The 20,304-nt window shown below is 54.2% G+C and overlaps 1 protein-coding gene across 2 annotated transcripts in view; it reads right to left on the bottom strand.

Annotated features, from left to right (window-relative positions):
- AP3D1 (adaptor related protein complex 3 subunit delta 1) overlaps window positions 1–14,402 on the bottom strand; it is a 43,543-nt gene extending 29,141 nt beyond the window's left edge. For both annotated transcript variants that reach the window (XM_026449497.1, XM_023183649.2), the window contains exons 1-4: window positions 14,020–14,402; window positions 2,755–2,850; window positions 1,883–1,963; window positions 1,171–1,251 (exon numbers count right to left, since the gene is read on the bottom strand). In XM_026449497.1, coding sequence (XP_026305282.1) covers window positions 1,171–1,251; window positions 1,883–1,963; window positions 2,755–2,850; window positions 14,020–14,115 — 354 coding nt within the window. In that variant the 5' untranslated portion in view covers window positions 14,116–14,402. The remainder of the gene's footprint in view (window positions 1–1,170; window positions 1,252–1,882; window positions 1,964–2,754; window positions 2,851–14,019) is intronic.
- Window positions 14,403–20,304: the final 5,902 nt, after the last annotated feature.

Here is a 20,304-nt window from a genome sequence, read left to right as displayed (position 1 = left end):
CTGCAAGCACCTGGCAAGGCAGTGGTGGAAGTAAGTCCCCAGTGAGGTGCTCACACAGGGATCCGGCCGTCCGAGCCCATCAGCAAGAGACACAAACCTGGGCCCGACATGTGGCCCTCCTTGCTGCCACCTGGGTATCCAGGGCGGCCGGTGACCTCCACCCTCCTCCCTCCCAGTGACCACCTGCAAAACCCGCTCCCATCCTCCTCTCAGTGGGCCAGACTCCCACCCAGGCCCCTCCTGTTAGGCACTCCAGCCACCCTCATGGCCATGACCCAAGACCCCATGGCATCGAGGGCACATGTCGCCCGCGGCCCAGGCGGGATGTCCAGCTCCATAATCTTGCCCACAACAGTGAGCCCAGTAGAGCCGACAGTCCCAGGACCTGCACCACACCCTGTGCTGGGCATCAGTCACCGCCAGTACCCCCACACCTGAGCCTCGGCATGCTGGGAGTCCCCAGCCCAGGTCGCCAGGTCACCCTATGGGGTCAACGACATAGTCACAGGGTCCTGCCCTTGCACATGGACATTGGAGAGCTGGGGCCATGGCCTCTGAGCTGCAGTCTAGGGCCAGAAAGGGGCCAGGTGCCCATGAGAAAGGTGGGCCTGATTCTCCAATACCCCAACCCCGCCAGTGAGAGGCAGGAACCAAACGTGTTCAGAGCTCGGGGGCCAAGGAGGACCTTTGCTACCCAATGGCCTCCGTGACCATTTCAAAATGCAACATTTACATGGTGCTGAAAAAGGCACCTCGTGGGACTCAAAAGAAACCGCGGGCAGGAAGCACCCCACATGGGGAGGGAAGGGCCCACAGCTACAGCAGGTACTACCATAAGGGAAGAAGGGAAGAAAGGGGGCGACTGCAGAGGCCAGCCTCGAGTGGACCCTGGAGCCCCATTTGCCGGCCCCTCCATGTGGTGAGCGAGGGAAGGGGGCACCGCACCGCTCAGCATCCCTCCACCTCACAAGCCCACCAGGGAGCGCAGACTCAGACCCGCCGGGCCACCTCTCCGTGTCTGCTGGGAAGACTGTGGCTGCAGAAGCCCTGCTCGCACTCAAGGGGGCCACAGGTGCCTGCTGCCCACAGGAAGACCAGCGTGGAAACCAGATGCTCCGGCAGGGGACAGGCTGCATTCAGCACAGAGTGGCCCGGGCCGGGAACACCCACCTTACGGATCTGATTGGTGGTCAGCATGATGACGTCGGTGCCTTCGTGAAAGCTCTGGGAAGCAGCGAGGTAGCCGATTCGCTGGGAGAGAACGGACAGCACATCAGAGGCCGGGCACCTGCAGCCTTCAGGAGCTCCCAGCTCTGCTCTGCAGCGTCTGCACCAGGCAATGCCGGTCCCGAAGCAACGCCCCGCAGCCTGGACGCGGGGGCCACCAGCAAGTGGGAACCAATCCACATTTGAAAACCAACCCAGATTTCTTCAAAATTCCAGAAGGAAATTCCCAGAGTTTGGAATATGTATGAGTTTTTTTTCTTGGAGACAAAGTCTCGCTCTGTTGCCCAAGCTGGAGTGCAATGGCCCGATCTCAGCTCACTGCAACCTCCACCTCCTGGGTTCAAGCAGTTCTCCTGTCTGAGCCTCCTCAGGAGCTGGGATTATAGACGCGCGCCACCACACCCTGTTAATTTTTGTATTTTTAGTAGAGACAGGGTTTCACCATGTTGGCCAGCCTGGTCTCGAACTCCCAACCTCAGGTGATCCACCTGTCTCAGCCTCCCAAAGGGCTGGGATTACAGGCCACTGAATCCACCCTGGGTAACAGAGCAAGACTCCATCTCAAGAATAATAATAGTAAAAATTGGCCGGGCATGGCGCCTCCCACTTGTAATCACTCCCCCATCCCACCAGCCTCGCCGTCCCGGAACCTCACCTTGAAGGTGAACTTGGAGGCACTCATCACTTCTATGATGTTGAAGGCGGCCCAGCTGATGTCGTATCCCAACATCTGTAACTGTTAAGGGATGCACAGGAAATTGCACTCACAAGCCAAAGCGGAGACAAAGGGTTTGAGAAGTAGCATGAAGCACTCCCTCCCAGCACACGGAACAGACTCACTCACGGTCGACAAACCACCCAATACACACCCGAGGCCTTTAATTTCCTCTTTTGACAAACAACTCTGACATTTAAAAGCTACAGGGACAGGTTAGTGACAGGCACTAAAAAGAGGCTCAATGTCTCCAATTGGCTAACTGGCACTTATGGGTACTAACGACCACCCCTTGGCGAATCGGCTCCTTGAAATAGTTACGAGACGAGCAGCAGCATGGGGGACCCCGCAGAAGCCCTTCGTCTCGCTACCTCCCACGGGAAAACAGGCCAGAGGGAGGAGTGCCTGTCCCCAGCTCACGTACTAACCTGGAACTGCAGCCAGGAAGGGAGGCAGCCCAGGAAGGTCCAGGGCCCCAGCTCTCCCCACTAGGCGTCCTGGCGCAGCCTGTGGTGGGAGCCGAGACTGCAGGCAAGGGGCGTCCCTACTGAACCCCACCCAGAAGAGGACCCCATGGGGCTCCCTCGGGGCTACCACCAGGGCCTGTGGGTTGCCGCCCTCTGGCCTGTTTGCCAGTCATGTGACAATCACAGCTCTCCACTCCAGGACTCTGGGTTGGCCCTGAGTAGCTCACCGACAGTGGGCGGTACCAATGACTGACAGGTGGACAGACAGGCTGATGAACAGGGGGAGACGCGCTGAGTGTGAAGCAGCCCGACAGTGCTGGGCACGGGCCACCGGGAGACACTTACATACGTCAGCTTGCAGACCGCGTTCGCCTTCACCGCGATGTTGTCCTGCTTCAGCTCCTGCTTGATCTCATCGATGCACTGAGAGATGTATTTTGCCTATAATAGAGGATAAACATAGAAATTACAAACATCGAGCTAAGATGGTTGGAATACTGATTCCAGGCCAGCAGCGGTGGCTCACGCCTGTCATCCCAGCACTTTGGGAGTCCGAGGTGGGCAGATCGCGAGGTCAGGAGTTCAAATCATCCTGGCCAACATGGTGAAACCCCGTCTCTACTAAAAATAAAAAATTAGCTGGGCGTGGTGGCGGGCACCTGTAATCCCAGCTACTCAGGAGGCGGAGGTTGTGATGACACCACTGCATTCCAGCCTAGGTGAGAGAGCCAGACTCTGTCTCAAAAAAAAAAAAAAGAAAGAAAGAAGCCAGACAGATATAAGAGAGCACACCGTATGATCCATTTCTATGAAATGCCCAGAAGAGGCCAATCCAGAGAAAGAAAGGGGATTTGTGGGTGCCAGAGGCTGGGGGAGGAGACGGGGAGGATTCACGTTCTTTCTAGGCTGAGAATGTTTTGGAACTTGGCCGTGGTGGTGGCACACAGCATTCCCCTACACATGCCCCGCTGTTTGCCTACTCCTTGGTGGACGAACATGTGGGGCCTTCCCACCTTCGGCCAGTGTGACTCTCGCTGCCGTGAACACTGTGCTCAGGTTTTGGGGGGATGTGTCTGGATCCCCCTGGGCCTGCTCACTAACCGTGTGTGTCTCCAGAACACCATTAAGGATAGTTCTGACCCAATCGAACTCAGGTACGAGGTCCAAATGGCAGACAAGGTTCCCAAGAGACAGGCAGGCGTGAGCCACTCAACATGGATGGCACCAGAGACAAGCCGGGTCGACGCCATGCTGGCCCCAGAGACAACCCACCCCACCTGGGAGGAGAGAGAGGAGGGAGCAGCAGAGGCTTGGAGCACCTCCCTCAGTGGATGACGAGGCCCCCACGACAAGCCCTCCTAATGCACAGGAGCCCCTCTCCATCATCCGACAACAGATCAGGAGTGACGGCTGCCTGGGCCCCATCCTGCCGGCCCCTACATCAGGATGCAACATCCCTCCTGCTGTTCCCACCAGAGGCAAGGATGGCAAACCCACCCCATCGCACTTCTGTCCCCAGCCCCACTGTAGCTGGCCTCGAAGCAGCCCCACGAATACCCACCACTCATGTGTCACCCAGGACCACACCCCAAGCTCGGCTGCCAGCTACACTGGGCGGGGAAGGAGCCACAGCTGTGGGGGAGTGGGGGGCTGGGGGGAGCACACACACAATTTTCCTGAATGTTTTATGATCCAACTCTGTACAACGGAACAAGTGTCACCCGATCCTCCAGATGGGCTTCAAATTACTACACCTCGCCCCAGGACTGTGCTCCCACCCCCAGAGCAAGGATAACTCACTCCTCCTGCTCAAAGGGTCAGGACTGCTGATGATTTATAAGGGAAAGAACAAAAAGACCATCACAGGCGTGGACAGGTCAGACCCTCACGAGGGCAAGGGGGATGGGATGTCAACCAGCGTGGCTGCCGTGGAAACCAGCCTGGGGTTCTTCCAACGTTCCATGTGGATTTACTGCCCTGGCAATTCCACTGCTGGGCGTGCACCTGAGGGGATGGAAAACAGGTGTCCAAACAAAAACAAGCACACGAACGCACATGGTAGCACCATTTACAGTGGCTTGAAACAGGAACGGGGCCGGGCGAGGTGGCGGGCGCCTGTAGTCCCAGCTACTCCGGAGGCTGAGGCAGGAGAATGGCGTAAACCCGGGAGGCGGAGCTTGCAGTGAGCTGAGATCTGGCCACTGCACTCCAGCTCGGGCGACAGAGCAAGACTCCGTCTCAAAAAAAAAAAAAAAAAAAAAAAAAAAAAAAGAGAAACAGGAACGGCCCCCACGCTCACGGCTGAGGAATGGATACACATGTGGTGGGTCTGCACCAGTCAACTTGCTTGATTTTATTGATTTTTTTTGAGACAGGGTCCCATGCTGTCACCCAGGCTGGAGTGCAGTGGTGAGATCACCGCTCACTGCAGCCTCCACACCCCAGACCCAAGTGATTCCCCTGCCCAGCCTCTCAAAGCACTGGGACCACAGGAGTTGCCACCACACCCAGCCACTAGTCAGCTTTCTAGGAACTCGGCAGTGGGTCGCAACCCTGGGACTCCTTCCTGGCTTTTTAACTGCTGATCAAGTCCAAGTAGCTCCTCTCAGACCAAGCCTCACACAAACAAACATCTTTTTTTTTTTTTTTTTTTTAGACGGAGTCTCGCTCTGATGCAGGCTGGAGTGCAGTGGCACGATCTCGGCTCACTGCAACCTCCACCTCCCGGGTTCAAGTGATTCTCCTGCCTTAGCCTCCTGAGTAGCTAGGATTACAGGGGCACACCAGCACGCCCAGTTAATTTTTGTATTTTTAGTAGAGATGGGGTTTCGCCATGTTGGCCAGGTTGGTCTTGAACTTCTGACCTCAGATGATCTGCTCACCTCAGCCTCCCAAAGTGCTAGGATAACAGGCGTGACCCATCGTGCCCGGCCTGAAGAAAAAAATTTATTAGTCGGGGTATGGAGACATGATCTAGACCCAGAAGATTATATCATAAACATAGATTTAAATTATTTGAAGGTAGCCGGGCGCGGTGGCTCACGCCTATAATCCCAGCACTTTGGGAGGCCGAGGCGGGTGGATCACGAGGTCAGGAGATTGAGACCATCCTGGCTAACACGGTGAAACCCTGTCTCTACTAAAAATATTTTAAAAAATTAGCCGGGCGTGGTGGCGGGCGCCCGTAGTCCCAGTTACTTTGAAGGCTGAGGCAGGAGAATGGCGTGATCCCAGGAGGCGGAGCTTGCAGTGAGCTTGAGTGTCACTGCACTCCAGCCTGGGTGACAGAGCAAGACTCCGTCTCAAAAAAAAAAAAAAAAAAAAATTATTTGAAGGTATAATGTGGCTAAACATGACACTTTCTATAAAAACAAAGGGAAATTAGAGGAGCAACATGTGAAATTTCTCAAATACCTCAGCTAGTTCCACACCAAATTCACACTTCACCACACAGCAAGTGAGATGCTAAAACACTGATGCTAGTTTCAACATCTATTTAATTCTGGGATGTAATTTGGAACACAGGATGCATATTTCCTTTATACACTAATTCCTCAGGACTACAGTAACACAGGCCATTTAAACCCTAGATACACAGGAGAATTCCCTGGGGTACTTTTTTTTTTTTAATCGAGCCTTCCTCTGTCACCAGGCTAGAGTGCAGTGGCATGATCTTGGCTCACTGCAACCTCTGCCTCTTGGTTCAAGTGATTCTCCTGCTTCAGCCTCCCGAGTGGCTGGGATCACTGGCATGCACCACCACGCCCAGCTAATTTTTGCATTTTTAGCAGAGACAGGGTTTCACCATGTTGGCCAGGATGGTCTCGATCTCTTGACCTCATGATCTGCCTGTCTCAGCCTCCCAAAGTGTGGGGATTACAGGAGTGAGCCACCACGCCTGGCCTCTTTTCTTTTTTTTTTTTTTTTTTTGAGACGGAGTGTCACTTTGTCGCCCAGGCTGGAGTGCAGTGGCGCGATCTCGGCTCACAGCGAGCTCCGTCTCCCGGGTTCACGCCATTCTCCTACCTCAGCCTCCCCAGTAGCTGGGACTACAGGCGCCCGCCACCACGCCTGGCTAATTTTTTGTATTTTTAGTAGAGATGGGGTTTCACTGTGTTAGTCAGTATGGTCTCGATCTCCCGACCTCGTGATCCGTGGGCCTCAGCCTCCCAAAGTGCTGGGATTACAGGTGTGAGTGAGCCACTGCACCTGGCCATGCCAAATTTTTGTATTTTTGTGTAGAGACGAGGTTTTTGAGGCCCTGTCTCAAAAAAATCAAAAAATAAAAAATTAGCTGGACGTGGTAGCACATCGTGTAGTCCCAGCTACTCACGAGGCTGAGGTAAGAGAACTGATTAAGCCCAGGAAGTCAAGTCTGTAGTGGGCTGTGATTGCAGCCCTGTACTCCAGCCTGGGCAACAGAGCAAGACTGCCTCAAAAACAATAAAAAGAGAAATACATGAAGGTGCTGCCGTGGCCGGGCACGGGGCTGCACCTGCAATCCCAGCACTGTGGTGGTCGAGGCTGGCGGATTGTCTGAGGTCAGGAGTTCGAGACCAGTCTGACCAACATAGAGAAACCCCCATCTCCACTAAAAACACAAAATTAGCCAGGCGTGGTGGCACATGCCTGTAATCCCAGCTACTCGGGAGGCTGAGGCAGGAGAATCACTTGCACCTGGGAGGCGGAGGTTGTGATGAGCCAAAATCGCGCCATCGCACTCCAGCCTGGGCGACAAGAGTGAAACTCCGTCCCAAAAAGAAAGAATTCCAAGTCCTAACAGTAACTGGGTCAGGAAAGGAGACGTGCCAGCGAAGTGCTCCATCCTGCCCAGGATAAGTTACCATCCACAATCACCCTCACTTCAAATTCGAACAGAAAAGCCACTGAACCCCAGAACCGCAGCAGCAGCACGAAAACAGCTTATCCTGGCCGGGCGCGGTGACTCAAGCCTGTAATCCCAGCACTTTGGGAGGCCGAGATGGGCGGATCACGAGATCAGGAGATCGAGACCATCTGGCTAACACGGTGAAACCCCGTCTCTACTAAAAAAAATGCAAAAAAAACTAGCCGGGCGTAGTGGCGGGCGCCTGTAGTCCCAGCTACTCAGGAGGCTGAGGCAGGAGAATGGCGTAAACCCGGGGGGCGGAGCTTGCAGTGAGCTGAGATCCGGCCACTGCACTCCAGCCTGGGCAACAGAGCGAGACTCCGTCTCAAAAAAAAAAAAAAAGAAAGAAAGAAAGGAGCTTATCCTGCAGAGTGCGCTGCTCTTTCTACAGCCCGGGACGCTGTCCTGGAATATCTTCTTGTTGTGGACAGGCTCAATGCCCTCTGCACCCAGGAGCAGAGTAGCCGCGGTCACGCTGATACAGCATGGAACCGAGGCCCCCACACCGGGACCTACCTCCACTCCCATGACTGAGGCTGGTACAGCACACTAACACCCAACAGGGCAGAGGCCAGAAACAGCCCCATCCAGCACCAGATCCTGGCCAGCCCCATCTAGTCCAGCCCCAGTCCGTCTCTGTGCTCAGTCCTGTAACTCATGGCCCCTCACCTCAGTCTGGATGTCTGTGGGGTGGCAGAGTCACCAATAAAACTCTCTGAGTCCAGGCAGGGCATGGTGGCTCTCACCTGTAATCCCAGCATTTTGGGAGGCCGAACAGATCAATTTAGGTCAGGGGTTCGAGACCAGCCTGGCCAATTTTTAGTGAAACATTGTCTCCACTAAAAATACAAAAATTAGCCTGGTGTGGTGGTGCATGCCTGTAATCCTGGCTACTCGGGAGGCTGAGGCAGGAGAATTGCCTGAACCTGGGAGGAAGAGACTGCAGTGAGCCAAGATCACACCACTGCACTCCAGCCTCGGCAACAGAGGGAGACTATGTCTCCAAAAACAAACAAACAAAAACCTTCTGGCTCAAATCCACAGAGACAGCAGGTCAGTGGTTGCCAGGGCATGAGGTTTCTCTGTTCTGAATTTACTGTGCTGAATCACTGCACGTTTGTAAATATACTGAAATCTACTGAATTTCACCCCTAGAACAGGCGGATTTTATGGCATGCAAATTGTATCTCGATAGAACTGTTCAAAGAAAGGAACCACCTTGGCTCAGCAGCATCACAGGACAGGACAGAACGCCAGGAAGGACGTGAGGCTCCACCCGGACTGCAGTTCCCTGAGGGCTAGAGGCCTGGGCAGAGCGGAGGAGGGTCCTCAGGCCCTGGTCACAGATGAACAGGCGCATCAGAGACCACTCAGCACAGAGTGGGCCACGTGGCAGATGCCCAGGCCACCGGGGACCCTGCATCCTTCCACCCGTCTCACTGCCACGTGGATGAGTCGGCCACCAGCCAATCCGAGAACCCCTAGGGCAGTGGTTCCCAGCAGGTGACTCTGTCCCCGCAGGGGACACTGGGCGATGTCTGCGGCATCTGTGGTTGCCACGACTTGCAGAGATCTAGGCATGGAGTGGGTGGAGGCTGGGGACGCTGCTCAGTGCCCTGCGATGCCCTAACACCCCCACCCCAAGAACCATCCAGCCTGATGTCCACAGTGCCAGGGCTGGGCCAGAGCACACCCAGATCTGGGGTCGCCTCTCCTGCCCTCTGGTCTTCCTGGCTCTCCAAGGCACAACGCAAGTGAGCATCACCCAGAAGCTGGTTATGAGGGCAGAGCTCACCCCCACCCACACGCCCCTCCAGGACCCACATGCCTTGGCTTTGAAGCCACCTCCACACACACACCAAGCCTTCTGCCCAGAGGTTGCCTTCTGAAAACCCCTGCAGAGTAGTAAAACAGACAGAGGCCCAAGCCCTGGAGAGAAAGCTTCAGGAAGAATGCAAGCAGTTAAACACCCATGAATGAGTGAACCGCACTCATAATCAGGACAGCTGACACTATGGCTGCACCCCCCAAACACCCCAGTCCTGCTGGTGGTGCAGGAGACGAGGCTGTGGCTTTCATGCTTGCTGCTGGGAGCAGCTCTGTGGGGAGCGGGCGCTGTCCTGGGGGCTGGGTGCGCTGCACACCTCCACAGCTTGAGACCATTCATAAAACGACCCCACACGGAAACCACCCACGCGTCTGACCAAAGACAGTGTAGGGAAGCTGTGTGTAAACAACAGAGCACAGCCACCCACGGCAAGGACCGAGGACAGCTCCCCACCACGCCGGCAGCAAAGCACACACAGCTTAGGCAATCACGCCTATGGTTCAGTGACACGAATTTAAGTGATAAAACTACAAGCAAGTCAAGGAAATTAAACTCACAGAAGCCAGGATCATCACCATAATAATTAGCTGTACAGGCCGGGCACAGTGGCTCACGCCTGTCATCCCAGCACTTTGGGAGGCCGAGGCAGGTGGATTACTTGAGGTCAGGAGTTCGACACCAGCCTGGCCAATATGGTGAAACTCTGTTTCTGCTAAAAATACAAAAATTAGCCAGGTGTGGTGGTGGGCACCTGTAATCCCAGCTACTTGGGAGGCTGAGGCAGGAGAATCACTTGAACCCAGGAGGCAGAGGTTGCAGTGAGCCAAGACCATGCCGCTGCATTCCAGCCTGGCAACAGAGCAAGACCCCATCTCAAAAAAAAAAAAAAAAAAAACCGTACAATGTCCTGTGCATTGCATATTTTGACATTAAAGAGGCTCGGGGGAAAAAAAAAGAAAGCACACCTAGAATCCACGCCCTCCGGTCTACCACCACTGTGACAGCATGGGAGATAAGGGCACCTGGACAACAGGGAGGCATTCAGGAATTCTGGGAGACTTCTCTTACCGTCAAGTGGGCTCAGGCGCTTTTAATCTGGGGTTGATTCTACCTCCAAGAGACAGGCTCGTCTGGGGACACCTGTGGCTAGCATGACCAGAGGAGCTCCTGGCATGGAGTGGGTGGGGGCAGGGACGCTTCTCAGCACCCTGTAGTGCCCAGAACGGCACTACCCAGAGAATGATCCAGCCCCAACATCCACAGTGCTGAGGGCCAGACGCTGATCTAGGGGAATGACTGATGGTATTAAAAGAAGAGAAGACACACTCAGTTCAAATCGAATATCTTTATATCTTTTTTTTTTTTTTGAGTTGGAGTCTGCTCGGGAGGCTGAGGCAGGGAGAACCGCTTGAACCCAGGAGGCGGAAGTTGCAGTGAGCCAAGATTGTGCCACTGTACTCCAGCCTGGGTAACACAGCGAGACTCCGTCTTGGAAAAAAAAAAAGAAGAAAACAAAATGAAACAAAACAATAATAAAAAGAAAAAATGGGCTGGGCGTGGTGGCTCACGCCTGTAATCCCAGCACTTTGGGAGGCCGAGGTGGGCTAATCATGAGGTCAGGAGATCAAGACCATCCTGGACAAAATAGTGAACAATCATCTCTACTAAAAATACAAAAATCAGCTGGGTGTGGTGGTGCGCACCTGCAGTCCCAGCTACTTAGGAGATTGAGTCACTCGAACCTGGGAGGCGAAGTTTGCAGTGAGCTGAGATGGTGCCACCGCACTCCAGCCTGGTGACAGAGAGAGACTTAGTCTCAAAAAAAGAAAAAAAAAATGGAGAAAACTTTTCCAAAACTATGAAAAGGACTTGTGAGAATAAAGTGTTAAAAGTCGTTTGGCTTTTGTGCCAATTCTACTGAGCTTTAGAAACTGAGGACACCCTCAAGTGGACCAAGACACGTACAAACGGGACCACTACTTCTCATGCTTTTTAAAAGGACTCATCTGAATGGGTTTTGCATGGGAACCCGACAGGTTCACATGTGCACCCAAGTATCACATGCAGAAATCAAAGTTTCAGGACAGGACAGTTACCGTATGTGCCTGCACCCTGGTCTTTTCTAGTTTCTTTTCCTTTTTCTTACCTAGCATAACCCATTAAATTGAATTTACAACCCACAAAGAGGTCACAGCCTGAGGTCTGGAAAACAGTGAACTAGACAACCTCAGCGCTCTGGTGCTTCCAGGAAACCGCGTTTCACTGCAGCATCCTCAGCATCATTCAGCAAGGAGGCAGGTGAGTGTCATCCCCACTTACACAGAAGGAGACAGAGCAGGGGGCTCTCCATGGGCCGCCCCAGGAAGTCAGCCACTCAGCCAAGCACCTGGACTCGGATCTCCCAAACCTCACGCCATCTCCACTCCATCACGCTGCCTTTCCACGCCGCTTTCAAAGTCATTGCTGAGCCTCGCTTCCATGATGCCACGCTCAAGTTTTAGGGGAAAATCTATTACGAAATGGAAACTTTTTTTGGAAACTACACTGCTGCAGAAAACGCACACCATCTAGAGTCTTCGTTCCGGGTGCGGTGGGTGGGAGGGAAGAACCCACAACATACGGTCTACAGGGTAGCTGCTTTTTTAGAGTGAGTGCGGGTGCTGGGGGGACGACTAGAACTGTCATTGAACAGTCATTTGCTGCTCTCCAATCAGGAGACTCCAGCAGCTGCAGACAACATCCAGAATCAGACATGAACACCTGAGCTACGACCCTCTGGGCCACAACAACGGTCTTCTGGTGAGAAAGCCAGGGTCCCCAGACACTGCACGTCCTGCCTGAAATCACCCACTGGCCAATGGCAGGGCCCATGAGGAAGTCTGGGACTTTCAAGGACAGCGCTGCGCCGTTTTAAAAATGTTTCCCAGCCGGGTGCGGTGGCTCACACCCATAATCCTAACACTTTGGGAGGCTGAGGTGGGCGGATCCCCTGAGGTCAGGAGTTCGAGACCAGCCTGACCAACATGGTGAAACCCCATCTCTACTCTTTATACAGAATTAAAAAAAAAAAAAAATAGCTGGGCGTGGTGGTGCAAGCCTGTAATCCCAGCTACTCAGGAGGCTGGGGCAGGAGAATCGCTTGAACCTGGGAGTCGAAGGTTGTGTTGTGTTGAGCCAAGATCACGCCTTTGCACTCCGGCCTAGGCAACAAGAGCAAAACTCTGTCTCAAAAAAAAAAAAAAAAGTTTCCACCACCAATACCCCCTTGAAGGGGCCCATGCTTGTAGGGAAGGCGCTATCAACTCACACCAATTCCAAAGGAAGAAACCCAGGCTCAAGGGCTTCCCAGTGAAGACAGGCACATCCCCCTGAAAACCACGCCCCAGACTAGAGGTGTGGTCCTCCACTGGACAAACCCCCCGGCCCATCCTCAGGATTCCAGAACACACTGCTCAGTGACATGTGCTGACAGGGACAGGGACGGGCACTGAGAGATCCTGCCCGTGCAGAAAAAGGCCTCTCGGGAAGCAAACCACACTTCCAATCTGGTGAACCACGCTCAGTACAGTAAAAACCAGGCCCATCAGCCAAGCTTTCATCTCACAAAGAATCTGAACATTACTCCAGTTAGTTACACATTGTAACCAAAGCAGTTCGGGAGAGCTTCTGAGATGATGAAAACCAAGGAGGCCAAAGGTAAGGGGGGTGGAAAAGAACAAAAATGACCTCATTAAGGTGGGGGCAGGCGAAGCCACACCACTTCCAGAAAAGTGTAAAGGTGTAACAATATGGCAAGAGCTCAGGTTCCCAGGAACAGGGACATGGGCTGAGGGACATGGAGCCTGCAAGCAAACTCCTTCACTTCCCTGCCCTCCTGGGCACCTCGTCCCGGACACAGCCTCTGGTACTGGCACTGGTGCGGTATCAGACGGCGGATCTCCTTCAGGCAGGCAGGCAGTCCCTCAGGTAGGACACTTTCTAAGGCTCCCACTGTCCAAGGGCTGCATGTGTATCCTTCAAGGAAGCAAGACGCTTGGCGGCCACTGTGCCCATTCTTTTCCAATCTAGGTCACAGGTTGGGGGAAGGGAGAAGCGAGAAGGAAACGATCCCCACTAGTTGTAATTTTACTTCTGGAAAACCATTTCCTCGCGCCGGCTTTCAGGTTCCTACTTGAAGTCAGCTTCCCCATTCCAGGTTCCCCCAGGCTGCTACCTCACTCGGGCTTAGGATGCCGCTGTCCTCCCTCCCTCCTAGCAGCAGCCCCGCCTTCCTGGGAACTGGGGCACTGGAGGCAAGGCCCCAAGACCCTGCCCGGTTCCGAGCCAGGCCCCAGGCACCGACCTGGACACGCATTTACACTACCCAGAAGGAAGAAGGAGTTTCTCCAGGGGCGGCCCAGGACCCCCTGCCCGGGTCTCCCAGGGAGGGTCCGGGGGCGGGGCCCGGGCCCCTGCATTTTTAATCGGTGATTCGGAAACACACTCAGTTTGGAGAAGCTCTGCCCAGGGACCTCGCAAGTCTCCTGGGAGGGTCACCCGAGCCAAGGGGGAGGCGGGCCCGAATCTCCCTCTGAGCGAGTAAACAATGTCCAGGGGGAGAGCACGCATCGGCGGGACTCAGGGCACTGCATTTTGAACAGCGCTTCCCCGCGGTGATCCGATGAAGCGAGGACCCTAGATGTGCTGCTCCAAGGCCTTCGCCCCTCGGGGGTAAACTGAGGCTGAGGGACCGAAGACGAGGGCGGCGCCCCAGGCCCAGGACAGGCAGGGCCGGAGCCCAGAGCGGGACCTCGAACTAAGACAGAGCCCGGGCCGAGCAGGCCCAGTGAGCAGCGCTGGGCCCGGGGCTGGGGCGGTGACCAGGCCGAGCCGCCCCTTGGCGCGCCGGGCTCACCTCGTCCTCCTTGTGGTTACGGATGCCGCGGACCAAGTCCTGCAGATTCTTGTCGAACATGCGGTCGATGCTGCCCTTCACCATCTTGAGGGCCATCGCGGCGGCCCACGGGCTTTTGCCCCGGGAGGCCCGCGGCTGGGCGCCGTGAGGGGGCCTGGGGCCCGCGCCTGCCGCCCGCGGAGCGCTGCGCTGCCGGCTGCTGCGGCGGGGCAGGCTCCCAGGCCAGGGCGGCGGCGGGGTCCAAAGACCGCCGCAGAGCTGGCAACCCGCTCGGCAGGTGCCGCGATCTTGCTCCGGGCCACTTGCAAATGGCGGACAAGATGGCGGCGGGTCAGCTGACCGCGAGCGCCCGGTCCCAGCCGAGCCGGCCTCGGAAGCCCCACCTCCCAGGAAGCCCCGCCCCCCCACCTCCATGGCGGAGAGAGACGCTGCGTTTCCCTGACGACGACAGGTAGCCCAATGGAAATGTGGCACCACCTTCTCCGGTGCGCGGCCCCGCCTTTTCCGGCCAAAAGACCTGCTCTTTCATTGGTCAGTGACCTCCGGAACTCCACCTTCTTCCTCGTTCTGGGCTCTAGCCACGCCCTTAGAGGCTGGTTCTGACCCTCCGATCAGCTGACAGGTGTGGGCGTGGCTGGATGTGGGCGGGGCGCCCACGTGGAGCTTAGCCGGCAAGTTCTCCGGCAAGACTGGAGCTCCGCCTTTCCTGAATGTAAAAGCTGACGCGTCCTGACAGCCTCCAAACCCAACGCCCGGGCGGGTGGGGGAATGGATCCTGTGGTTCCTGCAGCCTCACAACATCCTGTGAAATGGGCAAGACAGAGATTAACATACCCACAGGAAGAAAATGAGGTCAGAGACAAGACTACGACATTGTCATTCATTCAACAAACATTTGTCGAGGGCCCATTGTGTGCCAGGCATGGTAAGGGGCGCTGGCCATGCAGCAGTAAATGAGATATACTGAGTCCCTGCCCTCCGAGATACATCACTGAGATTGTAAAAAAAAAACTATAGAAGCTTGGCCAGGCGTGGTGGCTCACACCTGTAATCCCAGCACTTTGAGAGGCCAAAGCGGGAAGATCACTTAAGGTCAGGAGTTCGAGACCAGCCAGGCCAACATGGTGAAACCCCGTCTCTACTAAAAATACAAAAATTAGCTGGGTGTGATGGTGGGCATCTGTAATCCCAGCAACTTGGGAGGCTGAGACAGGAGAATCACTTGAACCCGGAAGGCAGAGGTTGCAGTTAGCCGAGATGGCGCCATGCACTTCAGCCTGGCAACAGAGCAAGACTCCGTCTGAAAAAAAAGAGAGAGAGAGAAAGTAACAGCAATAAAAACTGGGGTAAGATGGGCCAGGCGCGGCGGCTCACACCTGTAATCCCAGCACTTTGGGAGGCCCAGGCGGGTGGATAATGAGGTCAAGAGTTTGAGACTAGCCTGGCCAATATGGTGAAACTCCGTCTCTACTAAAAATACAAAAATTAGCCAGGCGTGGTGGCATGTGCCTGTAATCCCAGCTACTTGGGAGGCTGAGGCAGAAGTATCTCGTGAACCCAGGAGGCGGAGGTTGTAGTGAGCTGAGATAGCGCCACTGCACTGTAGCCTGGGCAACAGAGCAAGACTCTGTCTCAAACACAACAAAACAAAAAAACTGGGGTAAGATATTTACAATACCTATATCTGACAAATGACTTATATCCTGGTGGGGCAGAATGGCTGACACCTGTAAAATCCCAAAGTTTAGGAAGAATCTCTTGAGCCCAGGAGATAAAAGCCAGCCAGAGCAATATAGTCAGACACTCATCTTAAAAAAAAAAAAAAAAGGCCGAGGGTGGGGCAGGGAGGATGGGTGCAGTGGTTCACACCGGTAATCCCAGCACTTTGGGAGGCCTAGAGGGACAGATCACATGAGGTCAGGAGTTCGAGACCAGCAAATTAGGCCAGGGCGGTGGCTCACGCCTGTAATCCCAGCATTTTGGGAGGCTCAGGCAGGCGGATCACGAGGTCAGGAGATCGAGACCATCCTGGCTAACACGGTGAAACCCCATCTCTACTAAAAATACAAAAAATTAGCCGGGCGTGGTGGTGGGCACCTGTAGTCCCAGCTACTTGGGAGGCTGAGGCAGGAGAATGGCGTGAACTCAGGAGGTGGAGCTTGCAGTGAGCCAAGATCCTGCCACTGCACTCCACGAGACTCCGTCTCAAAAAATTAATTAATTAATTAATTAATTAACCGGACGTGGTGGAAGGCACCTGTAATCCCAGCTACTCGGGAGGCTGAGACAGGATGACTTGAGTCCAGGAGGCAGAGGCTGCAGTGGGCTGAGATCGCGCCACTGCACTCCAGACTTGGCAAAAGAGCGAAATACGGTCTCAAAAACAAAGGGGGTGGGGTGGGGTAGGGACCGGGCACAGTGGTTCACGCCTATAATCCCAGCACTTTGGGAGGCCGAGGAGGACAGATCCCTTGAGGCCAGGAGTTTGAGACCAGCCTGGCCAACATGGTGAAATTCCACCTCTACTAAAAATACAAAAATTAGTCAGGCATGGTGGAGGGTGCCTGTAATCCCAGCTACTGGGGAGGCTGAAGCAGGAGAATGGCTTGAACACAGGGAGCAGAGGTTGCAGTGGGCTGAGATCACCCCATTACACTCCAGCCTGGGAGACAGAGCAAGATTCCGTCTCAAAAACAAAAAGGGAACTGCTGGGCATGGTGGCTCCATATCTTCGGAGGATGTATTCATGCATTTCTATCAGGAACAGTAGAGGAATCGGTGAGTAATAGAACATATGTGTGCCACCACTGGAAGCTGGTGCCAAACAGTTTCCGGCTGTTCTTGTGATTTCTTTCCCCCCACCCAAGATGGAGTCTTGCTGTGTCGCCCAGGCTGGAATGCAGTGGCACGATCTCGGCTCACTGCAACTTCTGCCACTGCGGCGACCTGATTTTTTTTTTTCTTTCTTTTTTTTTTTTTTTTTGAGACAGAGTTTCGCTCTGTTGCCCAGGCTGGAATGCAGTGGTGCGATCTCAGCTCACTGCAACCTCTGCCTCTTGGGTTCAAGCAATTCTCCTGCCTTAGCTTCCCGAGTAGCTGGGATTACAGCTGCCCGCCACCACCTCCAGCTAATTTTTGTATTTTTAATAGAGACTGGGTTTCGCCATGTTGGCCAGGCTGGTCTCAAACTACTGACTTCAGGTGATCTGCCCTCCTCGGCCTACCAAAGTGCTGGAATTACAGGTGTGAGCCAGTGCACCAGCCTGCTCACTGCAACCTCTGCCTCCTGGGTTCAAGCAATTCTCCTGCCTCAGCCTCCCAAGTAGCTGGGACTACAGCCGCCCGCCACCACACCCAGCTAATTTTTGTTTTTAGTAGAGACGGAGTTTCACCATGTTGGCCAGGATGGTCTTGATCTCCTGACCTCGTAATCTGCCCTCTTCGGCCTCCCAAAGTGTTGGGATTACAGGCATGAGCCACCGCACCCAGCTTAAATATGGGTTCTTTAGTCCTCAGGCGAAGGCCTAGGGAAACAGAATCTCTCTGTCTTTCTGTCCTCTTTTCACTGCCCGAGGCAGGTCTGTAATCTGATTGGGAGCCCAGAGACCTCATTCCAGAGTGGGTCATGCCCCATACCCTGGAGGAAGGAAAGCTGCACAGAGACCAAGAGGAATCTGGACAGACAGGCCCTGCCTGGCTCCCTAGTCAGTCTATTCATATGAGATCGTACTAATTTTTGGCCCAATTACATTTCTTTCTTTCTTTTTTTTTTTTTTAAACGGAGTCTCGCTCTGCCGCCCAGGCTGCAGTGCAGTGGCGCAATCTCGGCTCACTGCAAGCTCCACCTCCCGGGTTCACACCATTCTCTTGCCTCAGCCTCCCGAGTAGCTGGGACTACAGGTGCCGCCATCTCTCCTGGCTAATTTTTTTTGTATGTGTTTTTAGTAGAGACGGGGTTTCGCCGTGTTAGCCAGGATGGTCTTGATCTCCTGACCTTGTGATCCGCCCGCCTTGGCCTCCCAAAGTGCTGGGATTACAGGCGTGAGCCACGGCGCCCGGCCTACATTTCTTTATGATTATGAATCATGTCTATTTTATTTTATTTTATTTTATTTTATTTTATTTTATTTTTGAGATGGAATCTCACTCTGTCGCCTGGGCTGGAGTGCAGTGGCCAGATCTCAGCTCACTGCAAGCTCCGCCTCCCGGGTTCACGCCATTCTCCTGCCTCAGCCACCTGAGGAGCTGGGACCACAGGCGCCTGCCACCTCGCCCGGCTACTTTTTTGTATTTTTTTAGTAGAGAAGGGATTTCATCGTGTTAGCCAGGATGGTCTCGATCTCCTGACTTCGTGATCCGCCCTTCTCCGCCTCCCAAAGTGCTGGGATTACAGGTGTGAGCCACCGCGCCCGACCTACATTTCTTTATGATTGTGAATCATGTCTATTTAATGAAGCCGCCATTAAAACCCTAAAAGAGGCCGGGAGGGCAGCTAGTGCCTGTCATCCCAGCACTTTGGGAGGCCGAGGTGGGTGGATCACCTGAGGTTGGGAGTTCAAGATCAGCCTGGCCAACATGGTGAAATCGTGTCTCAGCTAAAAACGAAAAAAAATTAGCCGGGCGTGGTGGCAGGTGCCTGTTGTCCCAGCTACTTCGGGAGGCTGAGGCAGGAGAATTGCTTAAACCCAGGAGGTGGAGGTTGCAGTAAGCCAAGATTGCGCCATTGCACTGCAGCCCGGGCAAGAGTAAAATTCTATCTCAAAAAAGTAAAAATAAACAGACAAAATTCACCAGGTGTTTTTAGCGCACCTGCAGTCCCATCTACTCAAGGAGGTTGATTTGCAGGAGAATCGCTTGAATCCGGGAGGCAGAGGTTGCAGTGAGCAGAGATCGCACTACTGCACTCCAGCCTGAGTGACAAGAGCAAAACTCTGTCTCAAAAAGAAAAAGAAAAAGAAAAAAGCCGGGTGGGGGAGCCAGGCATGGTGGCTAACGCCTATAATCCCAGCACTTTGTGAGGCCGAGTTGGGCTGATCACTAGGTCAGGAGTTCGAGACCAGCCTGACCCACATGGTGAAACCCCATCTCTAGTAAAAGTACAAAAATTAGCCAGGCGTGGTGGCACACACCTATAATCCCAGCTACTCAACAGGCTGAGGCAGGAGAATCGCTTGAACCTATAAGGTAGAGGTTGCAGTGAGCCGAGATCGTGCCACTGTACTCCAGCTTGGCAACAGAGTGAGACTCAATCACACACACACACACACACACACACACACACAACGAAAGGGCTCAGGGAGCTTCCAGAGAGCTGTACATGAGGACGGAAGGGTGAATGAGAACTCATCCACCTTCCGGGAGGGTGGTACACACCCCAATTCCACAGGGACAGAAGCGCCTGCCCTCAGGCTCCTTGCAGACCTCATCCTGTGTATCTGTTCATCTGTCAGTGTATTTGTGTCCTTTAAAATATCCTTCTTGGGCCGGACGTGGTGGCTCAAGCCTGTAATCCCAGCACTTTGGGAGGCCGAGACGGGCGGATCACGAGGTCAGGAGATCCAGACCATCCTGGCTAACATGGTGAAACCCCGTCTCTACTAAAAATACAAAAAAAAAACTAGCCGGGCGAGGTGGTGGGCGCCTGTAGTCCCAGCTACTCCGGAGGCTGAGGCAGGAGAATGGCGTAAACCCGGGAGGCAGAGCTTGCAGTGAGCTGAGATCTGGCCACTGCACTCCAGCTCGGGCGACAGAGCAAGACTCCGTCTCAAAAAAAAAAAAAAAACCTTCTTGCTGGGTGCGGCACCTCTCACCTGTAATCCCAGCACTTTGGGAGGCCGAGGTGGGAGGATCACGATTTCAGGAATTCGATACCAGCCTGACCAACATGGTGAAACCACGTCTCAACTAAAAATACAAAAATTGGCCAGGTGTGATGGAGCGCACCTGTAATCCCAGCTACTCATAAGTCTGAGGCAGGAGAATGCCTTGAACCCGGGAGGCAGAGGTTGCAGTGAGCCAAAATCATGCCACTGCACTCCAGCCTGGGGGACTGAGTGAGACTCTGTCTGAAAAATAAAAAATTAGCCGGGCATGCTGGTGTGTGCCTATAGTCCCAGCTACTCCAGAGGCTGAGACAGGAGAACTGTTTGGACCCTAGAGGCAGAAGTTGCAGCGAGCTGAGACTGTGCCACTGCACTCCGGCCTGGGCGACAGAGCAAGACTCCGTCTCAAAAAGAGAAAGGAAGGAAGGAAGGAAGGAAGGAAGGAAGGAAGGAAGGAAGGAAG

Source organism: Piliocolobus tephrosceles, chromosome 21 (assembly GCF_002776525.5).
Source record: "Piliocolobus tephrosceles isolate RC106 chromosome 21, ASM277652v3, whole genome shotgun sequence".
Lineage (NCBI taxonomy): Eukaryota > Metazoa > Chordata > Mammalia > Primates > Cercopithecidae > Piliocolobus > Piliocolobus tephrosceles.
Note: the sequence above shows the minus strand (reverse complement) of the source record. Positions and strands in the feature narration are given on the sequence as shown.